This window comes from Xiphophorus hellerii, chromosome 22, assembly GCF_003331165.1.
Source record: "Xiphophorus hellerii strain 12219 chromosome 22, Xiphophorus_hellerii-4.1, whole genome shotgun sequence".
Classification (NCBI taxonomy): domain Eukaryota; kingdom Metazoa; phylum Chordata; class Actinopteri; order Cyprinodontiformes; family Poeciliidae; genus Xiphophorus; species Xiphophorus hellerii.
The window spans coordinates 29907761-29926536 of NC_045693.1; the positions used below are offsets into that span (position 1 = coordinate 29907761).

Below are 18776 nucleotides of genomic sequence, written 5' to 3' on the forward strand. Positions count from 1 at the left end.
ATACTCAGTATGCAAATTACTTTACATCCGAATAAACATTAGTTTACATAAATACGGTGGATTAAATGGTTCATTTAAACTTGGAATTATCCGTAGATAATTCTGTCTCAAAGTTTAGACATTTATGTTGTTGGCCAAGATATTTTGGTATATGGCTCCACCATGTTGCCAAATACAATTACTAAACTATATAAATTACCTTACATGGATCAGGTGGCTTCATTGGCAATGGTTGATTTAGATTTGGAATAACCTATAGATGAACTCAGACCAGGCTTAACTGAACTAAAACTTCATTGTGAAGGTCTGGTGGTGAGCCACAATCAGTTACCTTTAGAGGAAACAGTTTTAAGTTGATATAAATTGGTTTAAACACACACTGAGCTCAAATTAAACACAGTTTGAGTCAAATTTTCTAAATCTTGCTGACTCAGATAAATGTGGCTTCATCATGTGGCTGGATAGGATGATTACACAATGGAGGGAGGTGCACTCTCATTTCTTCCATGGATACTTCTATGGTCAAGGATGCAAAAGGTCTCTAAATTTTGCCAGTTTGTGCTAAGAATCTGAAAATAACACCAAATAACCAAACTTGCCTCTCCTTTAAGCTGGATTTATTTTCATGCTGTTCTGTTTGATTATGAATGCAGAAAACAATAATAAACTTTAAGAGCACTCAGTCTCAAAGTTTGATTTGGTTTTATTCAAACAAAGAAGCATAGATTCTTGCAAAACTGTGAAGAATGACTGAGAACGATGTGTTTCACTGGTGTGAGCAGTTTAGTTGATGATTGAGGAAGATACACATATTTGTGTTAAACAAAAACTTGTCAAAAAACAGAGTGAGGCATATGAAGATACTGCTATACATAGAGTGTATGAAATATTAAAAACAATTCAAGGAAAGTATCCTGAAACTTATGAGCTCATTTGGATCAAAGTGATTTTTTTCCCAAGATTTTATTTTTAAAGTTTGGAGGTCAGATGAAGGATTAGATTTTTCTCATTTTTATAAATTGCTTCCCTTCCTCCCCTCAGTTCAACCAACCACCTGGTGGTGGACATTGACAAAAACTAGTTATGTCACTAAGTAGAGCAAGAAAATTGCTGCGTTAACTGCAAACGTTCAGCCATGACCTGGTGGGCCAGTCTGTCAGTCAAACCTCTCACTGCAGAGCAGAAGAGGACAGAGGCTGATTTTTAAACCTTTGCTGAGGTAGAAAAGATCAGAGGATAAGACGGGCTTCACATGTAAGTTTCAGTTGATCACCAATCTCCCAAAACTAAGGAAATTCGCGCTAATAAATTGGTGCACCCCTACAAACTTTATCTCTAATACAAACTTTGTTGTCACTTTAGTGTCATTAGCAGCTGGCTGCTTTGCTGTTTCAGTAGAGAGAAGGAACTGAGCCACAATCAATCTCTTTTCAGACTAAATATTTTAAAAAATCCCTCTTGATGCTGGCAGAAGTTGCTGAAACATTCGTCTTTGAGTTCTCTGTGCAAACGGATCTTCTGCACTAATGTGGGTACGTTCCCAAGAAAAATCTAATTTAATCAAAGAGACAAGGGGCTGTGTAAGGAACCAGGTGCTTTAATGCACACAAGAACAGAAGATTTTGACTTGTTTACTTGCAACTTCGATATAACTGAACTTGGACTACAAAATGGCTGCAAGGAAAGTAAAAAAGAGGCCTCAAAAAACCGATTAGCTGGAAATCATGTTTTTTATCAGATCCACAGCAAATGTTGTGACATAATAGACAAGAAAACATTATAGACAATAGAGAAAAATTAACAGACTGGAAAATATAACCCATAGAATATAAAAACATTGACTCAGCACAGCAAAAAAGTAATTAAATTTACTTTTTTTTGCAGTCCTTGGCACTCAAAGTACACAAAAAATATTTAAGGGCTAAAAAAGTGGCTTTTGCATGATACGTCTCTTTAAATCTGCATGGGGTTTCAAAAAACTAAACTAAAATACAAACACGTTTCTAACTAAATTGTAAAATCTATTTTAATTTTTAATGTAGACAAACCAAAGTCTGTCTGTACTTTTCAGAGCTGAGCAGTGAAATGTGATGAGGAGCAGAAAGATGAAGATGAAAACCAGAGAAAATGACTGATGCTCTTTACTCTGAGTTATAAAGTCATTAAAACTTTAATGACTTTAATGTTTTATTGATGAACTTGAATTAAATCGAGTTAGTTTAATTCACCAAACTCAAACCACATCATTTTTCTAACCTCCAGCTGCCCTCTGACCTCTGAGCAAGGCAGCATATAAACTGCTTAATATGATAAAAACACAAAACTAAACAAACAGTTACAGCATAATAAAGAAACATAACAGAGAGTTGGAATATAACTAAAATGAATCAATGTTCCAGTTTTAAATCAAAAACAGATTTAAACTTAATGAGAAATCTAGAGAAACGAATCGCTCTGCAGCTGGAAATGATCCAGTTTGGTTTAAACATCCTGGATCTCATGATGATAGAAACCTGTTTTACTCCATATTAAACACAGTAACATCATAACAATCCTGATATTTCATATTCAACATTAAGGCAGGTTCACTAAATCACAGCAGGATTAATGTTCAACATGGTCAGATTAATGTTTCAGGTGTTTTTAATCAAAGTTCAGGTTGTTTTAAAAGCTGCAGGTTTCAACAAGTTACTCAAAGTTCTTCATGAAAAATCAACTTCGGGTTTTAATTATTAGACAAACATGTTTATGATCTCCTGAAGACATTCTGCAAATAAAAACATTATTATTATTGTTATTGTTATTATTATTATTATTATTATTATTATTATTATTATTATTATTATTATTATTATTATCGGTTCAGTGAAAACAGTTGCAGGTTTATTTGCTGAACATTCTGACTTCCTCCCATCATCGTCTTTATTATCCCAGTTTCTAGTGAACGTCTCAGCTGAGCTGGACTCTGATTCTGTTCTTGGTTCTGGTTCTGGTGTGGAGAGCCGAGCCCCTGCACTGGCAGATGAGGTTCATGACGAGGACGGGCCGGATGTTGTGGTCTCTGAGGCCGTAGATGAGCGAGCTGAGGCACTTGGGCAGGATGATGACGGCCATGTAGAGGCCGATCTGCAGGCGGACGGCCGGGACGCGCTCCAGGCTGCCGGTGATGACGATCAGCAGCGAGTTGTAGACGGTGGAGGACATGCTGAGGCCCAGCTGCACCAGGTGCAGCAGCAGCGTGCGCCGCGCCCGCACGGCCGACGCTCTGTCCGTGGACGCAGAGCGCGCCGCCACGATGATGCCGGCGTAGGCGAAGGAGACGGTGGCCGCCCCCAGCAGGAACAGGAAGTAGGTGAAGGCTCTGTCGTAGTGGTCAGACACGGGGTCGATGAAGGCGCTCTCCTTCCCGCAGTAGTGCACCATCTGCATGACCCCCAGGTCAGCCGCCGAGAAGCGGGACAGCATCAGGCTGAGCTGGACGATGACGTGGGAGGAGCTGACGCCCCAGATGACCCCGATGGCGGCGCCGGTGTTCCTCAGGGTGACGATGGCGCTGTGCCGGAGGGGGTAGCACACCGCCACGTACCGCTCCAGGCACATGCTGACCAGCGTGACCACGGACACGCAGTGGGTCAGGCTGCTGAAGGCGGTGAGAGCGGCGCACACCGGGTACAGCAGCGCGAGGCTGACCGCGGACAGCAGGAACATGGACTGGCTCTGGAACAGCTGCACGGTGTCCACCAGCAGCAGGTTGAACAGCAGCACGTAGCGGGACGCCTCTCTGAACAGCGGCCGGCTGCGCAGCGTGTACAGCATGGTGAGGTTGATGAAGAGGAACGCGCAGCATGGCAGCGTGGTGACGATGGTGAACAGCACCAGGCCCAGGACCCCCTGGTGAGGCCCCGTCACCGTCACGTTCAGCGCACTCCTCCTGCTCAGCATCACAGCATCATCATCATCATCACACCCCCAGCAGGGCCACAGAGGTCACAGAGGTCACTGCCACTACAACCCCACATCATCAGAACGGCCGCTCTGGCAGATCCACTTCCTGTCATCAGCTTTTATCTCATCCTCTCTCTGCTGCCACCAGCTGAGAGCTGAAAACATCACATGACCTCAGAGCAGCAGCACATCGTCAACACTTCATTACTGATTCACATGTTACTGTTTTCTGCTGAGAAATAAAAGTTTCCATGCAAAAGTTTCACTAGAGAAACAGAACAGGAAATGTTTTCATGATGATGTTCACAAAGGTCAGACCTGCTGATTCATAATAAACAAGATTCACTGAATGAATAGAAACAAAAGACCACAGCTGTCCTCTTCCTCACGATGGCCTCTGAGGTTTTATACGTCTGTCCTCTAAAGGTTGATGGTTCTCTCTTCCAGATCCCTGAGGATCTTTTCTGTTTTTGTCCACCCAGTTGGTTGGTCATCGTGTTTATTGGTCTGGAACTGGAAACTCAGCAGGATGTCAGACTCTTCAGTCCCAGAGTGAATGAATCTGATCCGATGTTAGACTGTTCCAGCCTCCAGGTTATGATGCTTCATGTTTGCTTTACCAACCAGCTCCAAACGCCCAGCTGCTCTCTGCTGGCCGGTTTCCATCTTTGTACAGCCTCCATCTTGGTTCTGGTCCGGTGTGGTAGACCCTGACCTCCACTCAGTGGCGCAAAAGGTGGCTATGCAGTGTATGCAACGCATAGGGGCGCTGCAGTAGAGGGGGCGCAAAAACGATGTGGGGAATTATTTTTTCTAGTCAGCATTTTATGTACTTAACAGCTGTTTGTGTATGAAATGATCAATAACAGAGGAACAGCACTGATTAGGCGCCCCCCTCCCATACAGGCAGCTTGGGCAGCGGCTGAGGCGCGTTTTGTTTTCTTTTAAATTTGTAGTAATGCCTCAACAACAGGGAGCTAAAGATGGGGCGCAGAAAAAACTCCGGGGCCCAAAACAGAAAACGGAAGAGGGGGAAGGATAAAGATGTTGGAGAGACGAAGAAAAGCTTTTCAAAGTGGTTGAAAGACAGAAGGTAAGAAATGTCCGTGTATCAACAAGAGAGTTGTAAATATTCAGGTTAGCTTAAGCTAGCCTACAATGATGATGTTCGCATCCACCTCAAAAATATGTAGTTGCGGCCCTGGCTGCAGCAAACACAGTTTGACTCTGATAATGTGTCGGATGAATGAGCAAGTGACGTCAGCGCAGCAGGTGCAAAGAGCCCATTGGTACATTGATCTTGTAGCCAGAGAAACTGTAATCTGTTTTGGATTCTTTAAAGTGTACTGCAAACATTTGTTTTTGTTTTATATTGGCAATAAAAATAAAGGTTTTAGGAGCAGAGCTAATGGTGCATTTGAAATCCATGAAGGCTATGTGTTCCTCTGTTTGATCAATTAATATTTAATAAGAGAGTTAGTTTTAGTTTCACTGAATCAATTAAAAGTAAGTCCTGTAGATTTAATATTTCTCTATCTTAATAAAGTTTTGTTCATTATTAAAAGAATGTTAAGATGTCCAGAATCAGCTGCAGCTTGTTTTTTTTTAATCTGCGCAAAGAATAATTAACATTCTTATCTAATATTTTAATTCTTATAATTCTACATAATTATTACTCAGATTTTTATAAACATCCTTTGGACCATGCAAAGCATTTTAGCTGTTTCTCTATAAGATCTATTTTCTATTTCCAGTTATTAAGTTCTTCCAAACTGCTATGGGAGCAACTTTGAACACAACGATCATTTTAATTTGATATTTGTTCAAATCATCTTTCCATTCTCTTACTTTGACTCACTTGCTCCTTGCCTTTCTCCTTATTTCTAAATCACCACATGTGCCTACTTACCAAACCTACTACTCAGTTTGTTAATTCCTGCAAACCATGAGCTAGTAGTTTTCATCATTATTTTTCTTTCTATGAAACTTTAACTGTTTAAAGTTTCCTCATCCTTTTCCTTCTTAAAAAAACTTTCATATTCCCCTTTCTTGTGTTTCACATTCCTGTCTGTTACTTGTTTTCCTTTATGACTTTTGTTCCAGTTTTCAGATATTTTTTTATTTATTATATTCATCTACTTATTCCTGTATTTATTTATTTAGTTAGTGTTTCATTTAGTCATCTATTTATTTGCCAACACACTGTTATCACAATCTTCTGTTTCCTTAATTTCTTGGCTCTTTCTTTAGTTTTTTATTTTATCCTATAGTTCTAGTTCTATTTTAGTATTTATTTAACCTTTTAACCTGTACTTTACGATCCATTTATTCAGATATTTTCTATTTTATCAGGGTCCTGCCCTTCAACACACTCCCAATATTTTCACTGCTGTTAATCTTTTGATTTACATTTACTGTTGAAATATAAAGCAGTAATTCGTTCAATGGTTGTTAATGGCGAGTTTGCTATGCCGCCATCTGCTGTGTATTCTCCAGTACTGCAGTTATTTTTCTACCATTCCGGACAATTTAAATGAATTCATTTACAAAAGAAATTAAACGAACACATATTGAAACACTTCTCTCCACTTCCTGCTATTTCTACCCATTTTAAACAATTTAGACCAGTTTGTCAACACCTAGGCTGTTCTAAAAACTGGTTTCTTTTTTATAGTGGGTAACAATTAAAAATACCAATTGTGGTAATCCTTTCTTGGACTCTTACGAGTGGAGGATTCTTGCCTCTGCATCCTCAATTGGTTTGCTCCTTCCAAACCCGCTACTTTAAATGAGATAAAATACCTAAAGGTGTTTATACCTCCAATCACACTTCAGTTCCGGAGCTGAAGCGTCTTCACGCAGGACTCCGCCGCCCTGTTTTTTTACGGAATGAAACTTTTAAGACGGATTTAAGCGGCTGCTCGCTGGACTCCGCCATCCAATTATCACCACAACAGCATAAAGTTAAAGCCGTTTAGTTTCAGCTGTTAGAGCCCAGGATTCACAGCGTTTCTTACACAGGATTTCTTTTAACGCAAACGCCATCAACTCATTCACGCTTTTCTTTTAAAAGAGAATTTACTCTCAGTTGTCTCTCCCCTTCCACGGAGTCCCGTCAAGCGTCAGATTCCAGCTGGTAAACCAAATACCAGTCCCGGAAAAAGATCTAAACTCATTCTGAAGAGTTTAGCCGTGCGCACGGTCCTTCTGGATTCGGTCTCACCCGCTGGAATCCTTCAGTATCTTGGGATCCGGCTTGGAAGGACCAAATTAATATCAGGTTCATCTACCTAAGCATTCTCAAACTGAAAAAGAAGAGAGAGACAAGTGAGTTTTAGATTTACTTGCAAGGAGAACGGACAGCAGCGTGCTTTAGTTACAATCTACCCGCTCTAAAACAGCTCCTCCCAGAGAATTTCTTTTTATTTCCTTAGGGCGGTTCTAGTTACAGAGCCTATTCAGGGGTCTCAAACTCCAGTTCTCGAGGGCCGCAGTCCTGCAACTTTTAGATGTGCCTCTGCTGCACCACACCTGAACAGAATAATTAGGTCATTAAGGCTCTGGAAAACTGATCTACACAAGGAGGAGGTCATTAAGTCATTTCAATCCAGTGTTTTGTACCTGTGGCACATCTAAAAACTGCAGGACTGCGGCCCTCGAGGCCTGGAGTTTGAGACCCCTGGATTTGGTTATCTTGAGTTAATCACATAGCAGCTGCTTCTTCTGTTCTCTTGAGTCACAGGTGTGTTGCACCTGCAAGCTGCCGTAATGTAGAATGCAAAATTCAGAGTTCTTGTTTATTTCCTTCTGTAGAAACAATGCAGGAACTGATGAACCCACAGAACAAGGAGTTGTCTTGTGCATCCCTGTCTCATGTACAGTTCCTCTGTTTCTGGTTCATAAACTTCGACCCTTAATCATCCGTCAGTCATCACTCTTGCTGCAGACCATCTGGTGTCAGCTTCCAGTTTGACCCGTTTAGATGTCTTCCTGCAAGCATCTCTCACCAGGCACAAATTCCAAAAGCAAACAAGAGTATTTATATTTGTAATTAATTTAAACGCATCACTATCCCACAAACATCCTGTTTCCAGCAACCCAAAATATCCTTTACTGTTAAAAAAAACCCCCAAGGTGGCACCCAATACGCCAACGTTCTTGAATCGTACATATGCATCAAAATTCTCCCTACTCTCTGACATACTGATAGTTCCTCTTCCTGTATATTTACCCTAACTGGTTCTTCCCTTTGCTGGAAATCTTTGCTTTTTTCCACCAGCCTGGATTCGATCCTGTCATTTTTGATCTTCAGAGATACAATCTCTTTATTTAACTCCTCATTTTCTCTCTCTAGCTGCTCGAGTTTTTCTGTTGTTTCTCTTAATTTGTCCGCTGCAGTGTTTCTCTGTTTTTTCCGGTCCTCTTCCAGTTTAAGTGTTATTCTTAATTTGGCTTCATTATCACATCTTAGTTGGCATATAGTTGCATTTTCTTCCTCCAGGTCCAGATGAATTTTTCTGATTTGTTTTTTGTAAAATGCATTTGATTTTAGAAGTAAGCAATTTTCCTCATGCCAATTGTGTGTCTTGTCCGTTCTGTTTAGTCTCTCTAGTTTAATCTTCAGACTTTCTACAGTTTTCTGAAGCTCTTGGTTCTCCTCTGCCAGCTTGCTGCGGTTCTTCTGTAAATTGTTTATTTTAGTCAACAAAAAATTATCCTCTTCCATGTTTGCTCTCTGGTTCAGACTGCAAATGAATTTCTCTGTGGAATCTGGCAATACAAAGGCAGCCGCCAGTGATGTCATAGACAGGATGAGTGACATCACTGTGACATCAAAGCCACAAGAAGTCTGTTGGGTGTGGGGGAGGGGGGATGTTTTTTTAAAAAACTTTATTCACAGACACACTGTACAACGACAGAGTGAAACATTTGTTCTGCCTCCAGAAAAAAACAAATACAGATAAATATATTCAAGATGAAGAAAAAGCTACGGGGCTTCGGTTCCCAACTGTTCATTCAAAGCAGTACAGAGTTCAATTGTTTTAATAGCTATTTTCTGTCTTTGATAGTCTGGATATAAAACTTAAGTTCATTGTAAAATGCAGCAAAGCATGGCTTCCCCTACCTGGAACAATGAATATGATATTTAAATAGTGACAATAGAGGATTTATGAGAAACTCTGAACTGTTGGGCTCTTTGCACCTCAGCTTCCGCGTTTGGGGCAAAGCGGCTCAATCTTTTCCGATCTATTGAAAAAGGCTCTTTACACTGGGCGTCTGCAGGGCTTGTCCAAGGTAACAATTAATGATGTACATCGATCCGAAGCCCCGACAATAAGCTGGAGAAAGGTTTCAAGATGTTCGCCTCGTTATACACAGATACGAAGGTGAGTTTTACTTTCTTTAAACTTTGTGGCTAACATTAGCTTTAGCTTATGCTAGACATTTGTCTTGTAAAAATGTGCTATTTAAGTAACATTTTTCATCCATTCTAACGGACAATGTTTTTACCTTGTTTTCAAGTATATTACCTGCATTTATTGTCGTTAGTGTCAGAGACCAAGTAACGGTCTAGGGTACTATAATGTCCCCTCCAGTTCTCCCTGGTTCCTACGCCTACGGCTCTGACTGTAATCCTGGACCTGTGCTTCTGTCTGCTCTGTCCTCTCAACCCTCAGCCGATCACAGTACAGTCACAACGCTCATACTACTGTTCCTTCCTGTTGAAAGGGAGTTGTTCTCCACCACAGTCGCCCCGTGCTTTAGATGTAGAAATTGTTGGTAAATCAATAATCAGATGGGCTTCATTTATATCCACTAATCAGTTTGTAACAGTGATGAACTAAAATTGTGACTGGATCTGAATCTACGTATTTTTTGTTCAAATGAATTGAATTGATTTAAACTGAATTTAGACCAAACCAGACAAAAACTGGTTTGGATGAATTTGACCTGGTTGAATTATAAAGTGGACTAAGCTGACAGCAGTGCAGTAAATTCCCTGGTAGATGGCTTTGCTGACTTTATATTTGATAAAAACAAAGTGGACATGAACAGCGGATGGCGTTGCTGTCCAAATCCTCTCTGACTGTGGAATAAACTTCACACTGGACTTCAAGCACGGTCGATTCTGTGCCTCCACACTTTTCCTTTAGGTTCTGGGACCTTAATTCCCAAATTAAAGTCAAAATGTATTTTCATCTATAAAGACAACTGGGCAACTTTATATCCCAAGTATGACGCTCATGATGTTGTCAGATTACTTTACGACTAAGAGTCTTCAGTCAGAAGCTTCATCAAGTTTGCTGTAATGCAGACTGCTACAAGAGATCCTTCCTAACAACCATTTGAAGAACCTTGAATAACATGATATTTAACCATATTTTACTTAATTTTAGGATCAATAATGTATTCTTGAATTCAAATTGAATTTAACTTTGTATGTCTCTTGAGACTCCAGTGGTTGTCTACACCTTCTGAATCTCTCCCAAATTCTTTACTGGGCTTCGTTTCACAATCCTGACAAAATTGTCCTAGACAGTTGTGCACATTGTCCTACCACACTTTCTTTCTTCCACTCAACTTTCCATTAACACGCTTGCATATAGAGCTTTGTGGCGTACCCTTCAACATTTTGTCAAGATAATAAAAATAACGTATTACATAAATCAAATATATAAATGAGTTTACTTTTTCTAACTCAAGTATTCAAATAAAACTTTTAGACAATCTTCTAATTTATTTAAACCCCTCCACATGCTGGCTTGCACGCCGAACCTCCCAGCAACTTGCAGGTGAACGGAAGAGGGGGAAGGATAAAGATGTTGGAGAGACGAAGAAAAGCTTTTCAAAGTGGTTGAAAGACAGAAGGTAAGAAATGTCAGTGTATCAACAAGAGAGTTGTAAATATTCAGGTTAGCTTAAGCTAGCCTACAATGATGATGTTCGCATCCACCTCAAAAATATGTAGTTGCGGCCCTGCCTCCACTGGTCTGAGATCCTGATCCTGAGCTGCTGGGATCTTATTGAGTTCAGACTGAAGTTTTTACTGAGATAATCAGAATGTTTGGGTCTGACCTATTGGGTTAATATTGTGCTGTAGACAACTGAAAACATCCTGACCTTTGACCTTTTGGTGAAGGTTGAGTGACAGATGATGGTGATGATGATGATGATGGTGATAATGATGGAGGATGAAGGCCGGCAGGATCAGTGTTGTGTCTCTGGTTTCAGAGTTTTAGTGAACAGAACCAGAATCTTTACTTTTTGTCCCTGGTGAGTCGTTTTCCTTCCAGTTGGATCTGATCTGATCTCTGCTGATCAATTGCTTCTGTCTGTCTGCTAGCTTGGTGTCAGTTCAGCTACATTGAATAAGTGAGTAGACCCTGCAATGGCTGCCCGGGTTTCAGTAAATATGGCGCCATCCTGGAGAGGTCGACCGCTCCAAGATGGCCGCCCTGCGTCTCGTCAGCGCCAGTAGACCAGAGCGGTCCAGGAGGCGTCTATCGTTTTATCATGTCTGTGCTTTTAGCTACCAGAGTTCCAGCAGAACGTTTCTCCGTCTCAAACGGTTCATCCATCGTCTCTGCTGATCCATGATGGACTGAGGAGGTTCTGGTTCATTGCTAGAACCTTTAGAACCGTCTGGTTCTGATCATCCAGAATCAGACGGTTCTGTTCAGGTTCTAGATTCTCCTTGATGTTGAACATTTATCCAGGAAGCATTAAAGTGCTTCTGGTTCTGACCCGGTGGACCAGAAACTCTGTTGGGCTTCATGTGTTTGTGTTTTATATAAGGGGTTTCCCACCCTGGTCCTCAGGGGCCCGTGATTTAACTATTCCACCCGAATGACTGGATGACCAGCAGGCATCTGCAGCAGCTGGGGTCAAAGGTCATGCAGCACCTGGACCGGACATCCAGAACCTGCAGAACCATTTGGAGGAACTGGTCCAGGTCAACGGGTCAGAGCGGTTCTGATCCGTTCATTTCTGTTCACATAATTACTGAACCAGAGAAACACTTTGGGTTTTATCATCTGCTGGGTTCTGGTTCTGACCCAGATAAAGGTTCTGGTTCTGACCCGTCTCTGCCGCACATCCATCAGTTACTGCAGATTAATAAAAGTTGTTTTTAATCTCGAAGAGTCTCACATTAAAGTCAACTGGGTGGTTGCCATGGAGACGTCGTGTTGAGTGATGTAATCCTCTGGGTGTGATGATGATGATGATGATGATGATGAGCGCTCCTTCCTCCCCCGGCGCCTCATTTAGCAGCATTAATTATTAAAGCAGTAAATATTGACAGCAGCTCTAATGGAGGAGATTCTCTGAGGATAAAAAGTTTTTTAAAAATTTGAAAAACTTCTGCAGAGCGGCTGGACGATCCGTCAAGGTTTTACAGCAAGTTTGATTTTCCTCAAGTTCTGCAGATTTCAGTTCATCACGTTGTTTATTTTCAAGACGTTTTTCACCAGACTTTCGACTAAACATTTACATTTTACAGGAAACGGTTCTGATATTTCTGGTTTAATGTTTAGTCATATTTAATATTTAGCTCCTCTGAATCTGGACTCAGTGAGCAGCAGGAAGAATCTGCAAACGCAGAAAGACAGAATGAGAACCCAGATTATGAGAAGAAACCCGAGATTTTCCGTCTGTAGGGGAGAATTCTGGGTTTGGTTCTGGAGCGTCTGACGGGTCAAAGTGAAACATTTTCACGGTTCTTCAGGTTCATGGATCTGTGGCGGCTGAAGCTGCTTCCATCTGACTGATTCTAATGAACACACACATTCCTCAGATTTATAAAACTGTTTATTCAATTTACTGTCAAAAAGACACTGTTAAAAATCATATGAAACATTTTTAAAATGTTTCATCCTGCATCATTATAATAATACTGGGTTAAAAAAATTGTTTTAGGAAGTTTTCTATGTTTTTTCAACTGGTTTAGGATTGTTTTGCACCACTGAATCCAAAAATCACACCCATTTTTCACAGGTTTTATTCTAATTTGATTTAGAGAAATCTGATCTTATGACTAAATTAATAACATTTTTGTGACGTCATCAGTTCATTTCTCATCCAAAGAAGGTTTTAGGAGAACAAAAATAGTTTTCTAACAGAGTGTATTAATGAAACTTAGATTTCTGCAAACCGAGTAATAAACACTGGTTCAGGGTAACTACATGTAAACTGAACATCACGTCTTCATTGAGTAAATTTCAGGTCATGAACTTCTGTTTCTTTAGCAGCTCCCTGCAGAGTCCAACCGGCCGTCGTGACGTCATCCAGCGTCCCAAACTAATGTGGAGCTCAGTTCACAAAGTTCACCTGATTGAACAAAACCAAAGGGGATTTTTGGATTCAGTGCATCAACGTGACCCTAAAACAGTTGAAAAATCCCAGACAATCTGTTGACCATCAGTCCGTTCTCAGTGAGAGGAGCTTCAGCGGGTCAGAGGCGTTTCTGTTGAGGTCGGCAGCGTTCCTCCTTCAGGTCCGAAGCAGAAAAGGTTCTGGTTCTGATGACTTCAGTGAACTGCTGCAGGTTTAGAGCTCAGCTCATTATCACTCTGACATTCACAACAACTTTCATCAATGATCAACTTTTGCTTGTTAATGTTTTTATGAATAAACAATAGATAAATATTATCTATTAGACTAAGTTACAGCAAAGTCCAACAATGAAATGACTGGTTGCCAGTTCAGGGAGGAAAAATCCCCATGTGGGCAGAAACTGGTTGTTGTAGCAGAAGGTTTTAGTTCCTTCAGGAACCTTCAGGCTGCTGCTGAAACCTTTCAGCAGGAAGGACTTTGACTGGACCGCAGTGGTTTCTCAGAGGAGCCTGAGTGAACGAACATCAGTGCGGACCAGAACCTCCAGGCTGGACTGTTCATCCTGATGCTGATGCATGCTGGGTAATGAAAACAGGGACTTCTGGGTCTTTAGGAGCTGGCCTTCACTTTCAGCGTCATGGAGAACTGGACAATGTCCTCCATTGAATCCTGCTTTGTGCTCTGCTCTACAACATGGCGCGCGCTCCGCTGCAAGTTGCCATAGTAACGCTGAACTTCCTGTATCTCAGCCTGGCGTCTCCTCTTCAGGTCGGGCCCTTCAGGCTGAGCAGCAGTCAGCAGCTGTTCATATTTCAGTTCCACGGCTCTGGTCTGCTCCTCCACCTGCTTCTGGTAGAACGCTCTGAGCTCCTCCTCTCTGCGCCGCAGCATCTCCACCACCTCCAGGTAGGTGTAGTTGGAGTAGAACTCTCCTCCGTTCTCGGACACCATCCTGTCCACCTCCTCCAGCAGCGCCAGCACCTGGCTGCGGTCGTGGGCCCTGCGGTTGTTGAGCAGCAGGTATCGGTTGTTGACCCTCTGCAGGACGCTCTGCAGCTTGGGGCCGCACTCCTGCAGCTGCAGCTTCACTTCTTCAGCAGCTTCATCCTCCCGGGTGAACAGGATCATGGTGTACCTCCAGGCGTCTGCCCCAAAGATCTCCTCCACCTGCCTCACCGCGTCCTGCTCCTCATCGGTGAAGGGCCCCACCTTGATGACCAGCAGGATGGCGTGGGGCCCCGGGGCCGACATGTTGATGCACTTGGAGATCTCTCTCTTGATGGCGTGTTCGGAGAACGACGTGTCAAAGACACCCGGCGTGTCGACGATGGTCACTGTTCTGTCAAACACTTCGCCTTCCTGCTTACAGCACTGCCTGGTGACTGGGAGAAACACAGAGGATATGATCAGGACATCAGGATGGTAGAACGCTCTGAGCTCCTACTCTCTGTGCTGCAGCAAAGCAGGATGTATATGTATATATATATGTGCTATATATATATACAGTACAGACCAAAAGTTTGGACACACCTTCTAATTAAAATGGGTTTTCTTTATTTTCATGACTATTTATAAGGCAAGAAATCCCACTTATTAACCTGACAGGGCAGGTTGACCTATGAAGTGAAAACCATTTCAGGTGACTACCTCTTGAAGCTCATCAAGAAAATGCAGAGTGTGTGCAAAGCAGTAATCACAGCAAAAGGTTGCTACTTTGAAGAAACTAGAATATAAGGGGTATTTTCAGTTGTTTTACACTTTTTGTTTAGTGCATATTTCCACATGTGTTATTCATAGTTTTGATGCCTTCAGTGTGAATCTACAATGTCAATAGTCATGAAAATAAAGGAAACTCAATTAATTAAAAGGTGTGTCCAAACGTTTGGTCTGTACTGTATATACAGTATATAGTAGGTCATGGGTGCTGCTAAGGCGGCCATTTTGATTGAGGAATGGAGTGAAGCTCCAGCAGGTCAGCCCAGGGAATTCCTGGAATATGGTGACTCAAAACTGAAAAGGAAGATAAAGAAGAACAAAATGTCCAATATAAAGGACACAAATGAAATGCTGTGTCTCAGGAATATATAATATAGTTAAGTATTGGCTGTTGGCCATAACAGAAATATTAATATTGTTTTTTAAAAAATAGTGTCAGGTTAATTAAGTTTGACCTAAATTAACATAAAATACAGTTTATGGTTATTCAACAAATCATAAATTTGAAAAGAAATTGATCTTTGATTGATTGGGTGGATTACTGTGAGGAAGTTCATAAAGAGCAGCTAAAATCCTTCAGCTGATCCAAACCACTGCAGCAGAGTTCTGATGGGAACTAAAAACAAAGATCAGATTTCTACTGTTTTAATTTTCCTGTTAATCCAGATTATAATTCCAGATTCTCACATATGAAGCCCTTAATAATCAGCTCTGATTGGTGCAGATGCTCCATGTCTGCTTCAGACCAGAGATTTAAATACCTGAGGACTGACTGACTGCGGCTACGAAGGCGTCTCTGCCCAGGATGGTGTTCCCACTGGAGCTCTTCCCTGACCCAGTCTTCCCAACAAGAACCAGTCTGAGAGCTGGAGAAGGAAAGTAAACCAAGTCACAATGCTTTGCTCAATATTATACTTTCGTAATGAACATCACATCTGCATTAACTCATTTTACTACATGTGATATGATTTCTCCAATAAACCATGTAGCATCGCAACATGTTTTAAAGAGGCAGTATCATGTTTTCCAGCCACATAGTGTCAATTTTACTGCCATAGTTACTGTAATGTAATATAGTTACAATCAGTAACTATATTACATTCAGTTATTATTCAATGCTGTCTGTATCAAATATGATTTAATAGAAATTTAACTTTCTGATTTAATGCCCTGAAATTGGGCCTCTGTCTCTTTAAGAGGCTCTTTCTGAAGCTCCGCCTCCAGGAAGTCATCCCAACATGGCCCCTCTGTTAACCCTTTAACAACGTCTGCTGAGCAGCAGCTCCTATAATGAGCTCAGCAGCTGTTTGCTAATTCCTGCTGGCTAGTCTGAAGGAGCTGAGTGGGGAAGGAGCTGCGCCCTGTAGGCGGGGCTAGGTCCACTGAGGCGTTTTGCATCTGAATGGTTGCCATGGAGATGAAAGGATTTCTCACACATGAAAGAATCAAAGTAACACGGCAGGGAAAAACATTGGAACGTGATTGAAGATAAAGAGCTGATTTGACATGATACTGGCCCTTTAACAGTTTGTATTTATGCCAAATTCTCCAACCAGTTAAAGACAATTCTTATATTAACTTATGAAATATGGAGAGTAACTGTACACAATATATAGAAGTGAGTAGTGACAAGTTACATTTACCCAAGTTACCTGTTTTTAAGAGAGTTTCACTACATCATTTTCACTTGTGTAATTTTATTGCATCACTTCTCTGAGTTCAGTAAAGTTTCTGTAGCAGTGGAGCCAAAAATGCAGCAGAGATCCACAGTATAACGTTGAAGTGAGACCCTCTTGTTTGTTCAGCAGCTTTGCTGTTGTGATATTTTCCTGAGTCTGTTGCAGGTTCAGTGAACAAACAGCAAAATATCCATATGGCACTAGAAGCACTTCCACATATACAGTAACACTGTCGGTATCAGATTTATACGTTTCATATTCTAAAAAGTCATTTGGAGAAACATTTCTACTGCCAGATTCTGTAATTATGGTGTTTGTACTTTTAAAATCAGAAATAGTTGAATTAGACTGTCTGATTACATCATTTTCAAATAACATATCAGATTTAAAACAGGTACTCAGTTCTTGAGGATAGATAGATAGATAGATAGATAGATAGATAGATAGATAGATAGATAGATAGATAGATAGATAGATAGATAGATAGATAGATAGATAGATAGATAGATAATACTTGGAGGAGGGTCCATGCTCCTTCTTCTTCTTCCTCTTGTCCCTGTAGAAACAGATGAACAGCTGAGTTTCATTACTGACAAAAATCCCTCAGTTTGTAGCACAATATTAGGAAAACATGCAATCACTTATAATAATCTGACAGTAATGCCAAGGTAACCATAGGAACACAAAGGTACATTTACTGCATGTTCTGTCGTGACAAACTAAACGAGCCATGAAGCAACGAGACCCGTTTTCACTAAAACATCAGCTGACTGCCCGGTGCGCTGCAGAGGCAGGACGCGGTAGCAAACTCAAAGTAACTTATAATAATAATAATAAACGTTATTATCACAGGGTGTCGCAGCACCAGAACCAGTGAAACTTGACGCATTGTGATGGAGCTGACAGCGGAAAGAAATGATCCACAACCCCGAAGTTTTAACGTAAATCTGTGCAGCTGGTGACGTCGGTCAGTAAACTTACCAAACTCATCTCCTGTTGCCAAGTTATAATGCAGATGATAAATGTCAGTAAGAGACAGAAGAATGTAACTATGAACATGTGTTGTTAAAAATAAATAAAAATAAAGTAAAAAAAAAAAAAAAAAAAACTTACCTGCGGCCTGCGCCATGTCGACCTGTCTGTCTGCTCCGGTCGCTGGAGAACACGGAAGAGAACAACCCGGAAATGTTCACCTGTCCGGGTTTAGAATCAGGTTGTTAATGTCCGAAACAGCTATAAGTCAATAAAACCTAAAATTAAATGAGAAACTCCAAATCTACATAAAAAAAAACATCAAGAAGGAAAGTTTTAGAGAAAGTCTCTCAAAGACGCACAGCGGGTTTGCATCATTTCAACACCGGCGAAGACGCCGGTCTCAATAAATCTCTGTCATGTGACGAAGCAGAGTTGTTTCGGCGCGGAGATGAATGAAGATGTCGCGTGAAATAAAGAATGTCAGAAATGATTAAAGTTAGTGTCTCAATGTGAGATTATTTCCTAATTATCCTATCGATGATTATTGCTTTAATGGCGTCTCTGGCGCCGTCCAACCTTTCGCTCTGCAGCAGCTGAGCAGAAACTCCTCCCACACCGCCTCATTGCTCCTTCCGGCGTGATCCTCAGGCTGACTGTAAAGGAGCGGACCTCGTTACCTGTGCGTTGCAGCATCTGGGTACATACATGGTTCATTACGGTAATAAAGCAGCAGGGGTGGCCTTCCACCTGTTACTACCCCATATATACAGGAATAAATATTTCTTAATTTTACTGTGCTGGAGATGGATCCAGGTGTTGTGTAGCATAATCAATATCCACACTATGCTCATCTTAGTTTCTGCAATCTATAACCTATTATCAAAAACACCCATTTGTTTTGATAATAGGTTTTTATCAAAACAAATAATACGGAACATCTGATCCGTGTTCAGATCAGATGTATTTTACGGAGTTAATAGTGTCATTGATGCACACATCTTTTACTTAATTACTTTTTAATGTAAATAACTTATAAAGATATATTTTTGTGAAACAGAAAAAAATGAAAAATCTCCTGAAAAAAAGATTAAGGGGCAGATTTTTTTTTTTTAACTTCTTCACTTC

General features: G+C 41.0%; 3 protein-coding genes across 8 annotated transcripts in view; all 3 read right to left on the bottom strand.

Moving 5' to 3' along the window:
• mcm8 (minichromosome maintenance 8 homologous recombination repair factor) overlaps positions 1 to 18776 on the bottom strand; it is a 216385-nt gene that overhangs the window by 177809 nt on the left and 19800 nt on the right. The window lies entirely within an intron of this gene.
• On the bottom strand, positions 1588 to 3942 carry LOC116712667 (odorant receptor 131-2-like). Its single transcript, XM_032552484.1, has one exon. It carries the CDS (start codon positions 3940 to 3942, stop codon positions 2950 to 2952), a length of 993 nt encoding a protein of 330 aa, XP_032408375.1. The 3' UTR covers positions 1588 to 2949.
• On the bottom strand, positions 12739 to 18027 carry LOC116712668 (GTPase IMAP family member 9-like). Of its 3 annotated transcripts, none has more exons than XM_032552487.1 (4): positions 17790 to 18027; positions 17191 to 17232; positions 15759 to 15863; positions 12739 to 14663 (listed from the first exon to the last, which is right to left on the bottom strand). In XM_032552487.1, exons 1-4 carry the CDS (start codon positions 17803 to 17805, stop codon positions 13891 to 13893), a joined length of 936 nt encoding a protein of 311 aa, XP_032408378.1. In that variant the 5' UTR covers positions 17806 to 18027; the 3' UTR covers positions 12739 to 13890. The 3 variants fall into 3 exon arrangements, with proteins under 3 accessions (XP_032408378.1, XP_032408377.1, XP_032408376.1); XM_032552486.1 differs by having other exon boundaries at positions 17191 to 17233; positions 17782 to 18027; XM_032552485.1 differs by lacking the exon at positions 17790 to 18027 and having other exon boundaries at positions 17191 to 17750.

Coding starts and splice junctions, on each gene's coding strand:
- LOC116712667 (XM_032552484.1), bottom strand. CDS start 3,942: ATGCTGAGCAGGAGGAGTGCGCTGAACGTGACGGTGACGGGGCCTCAC.
- LOC116712668 (XM_032552485.1), bottom strand. CDS start 17,263: ATGAAACTCAGCTGTTCATCTGTTTCTACAGGGACAAGAGGAAGAAGA. Junction 15,864..17,190: donor GAGCATGGACCCTCCTCCAA/GTATTATCTATC, acceptor TTCCTTCTCCAG/CTCTCAGACTGGTTCTTGTT. Junction 14,664..15,758: donor CGCAGTCAGTCAGTCCTCAG/GTATTTAAATCT, acceptor TGTTTCTCCCAG/TCACCAGGCAGTGCTGTAAG.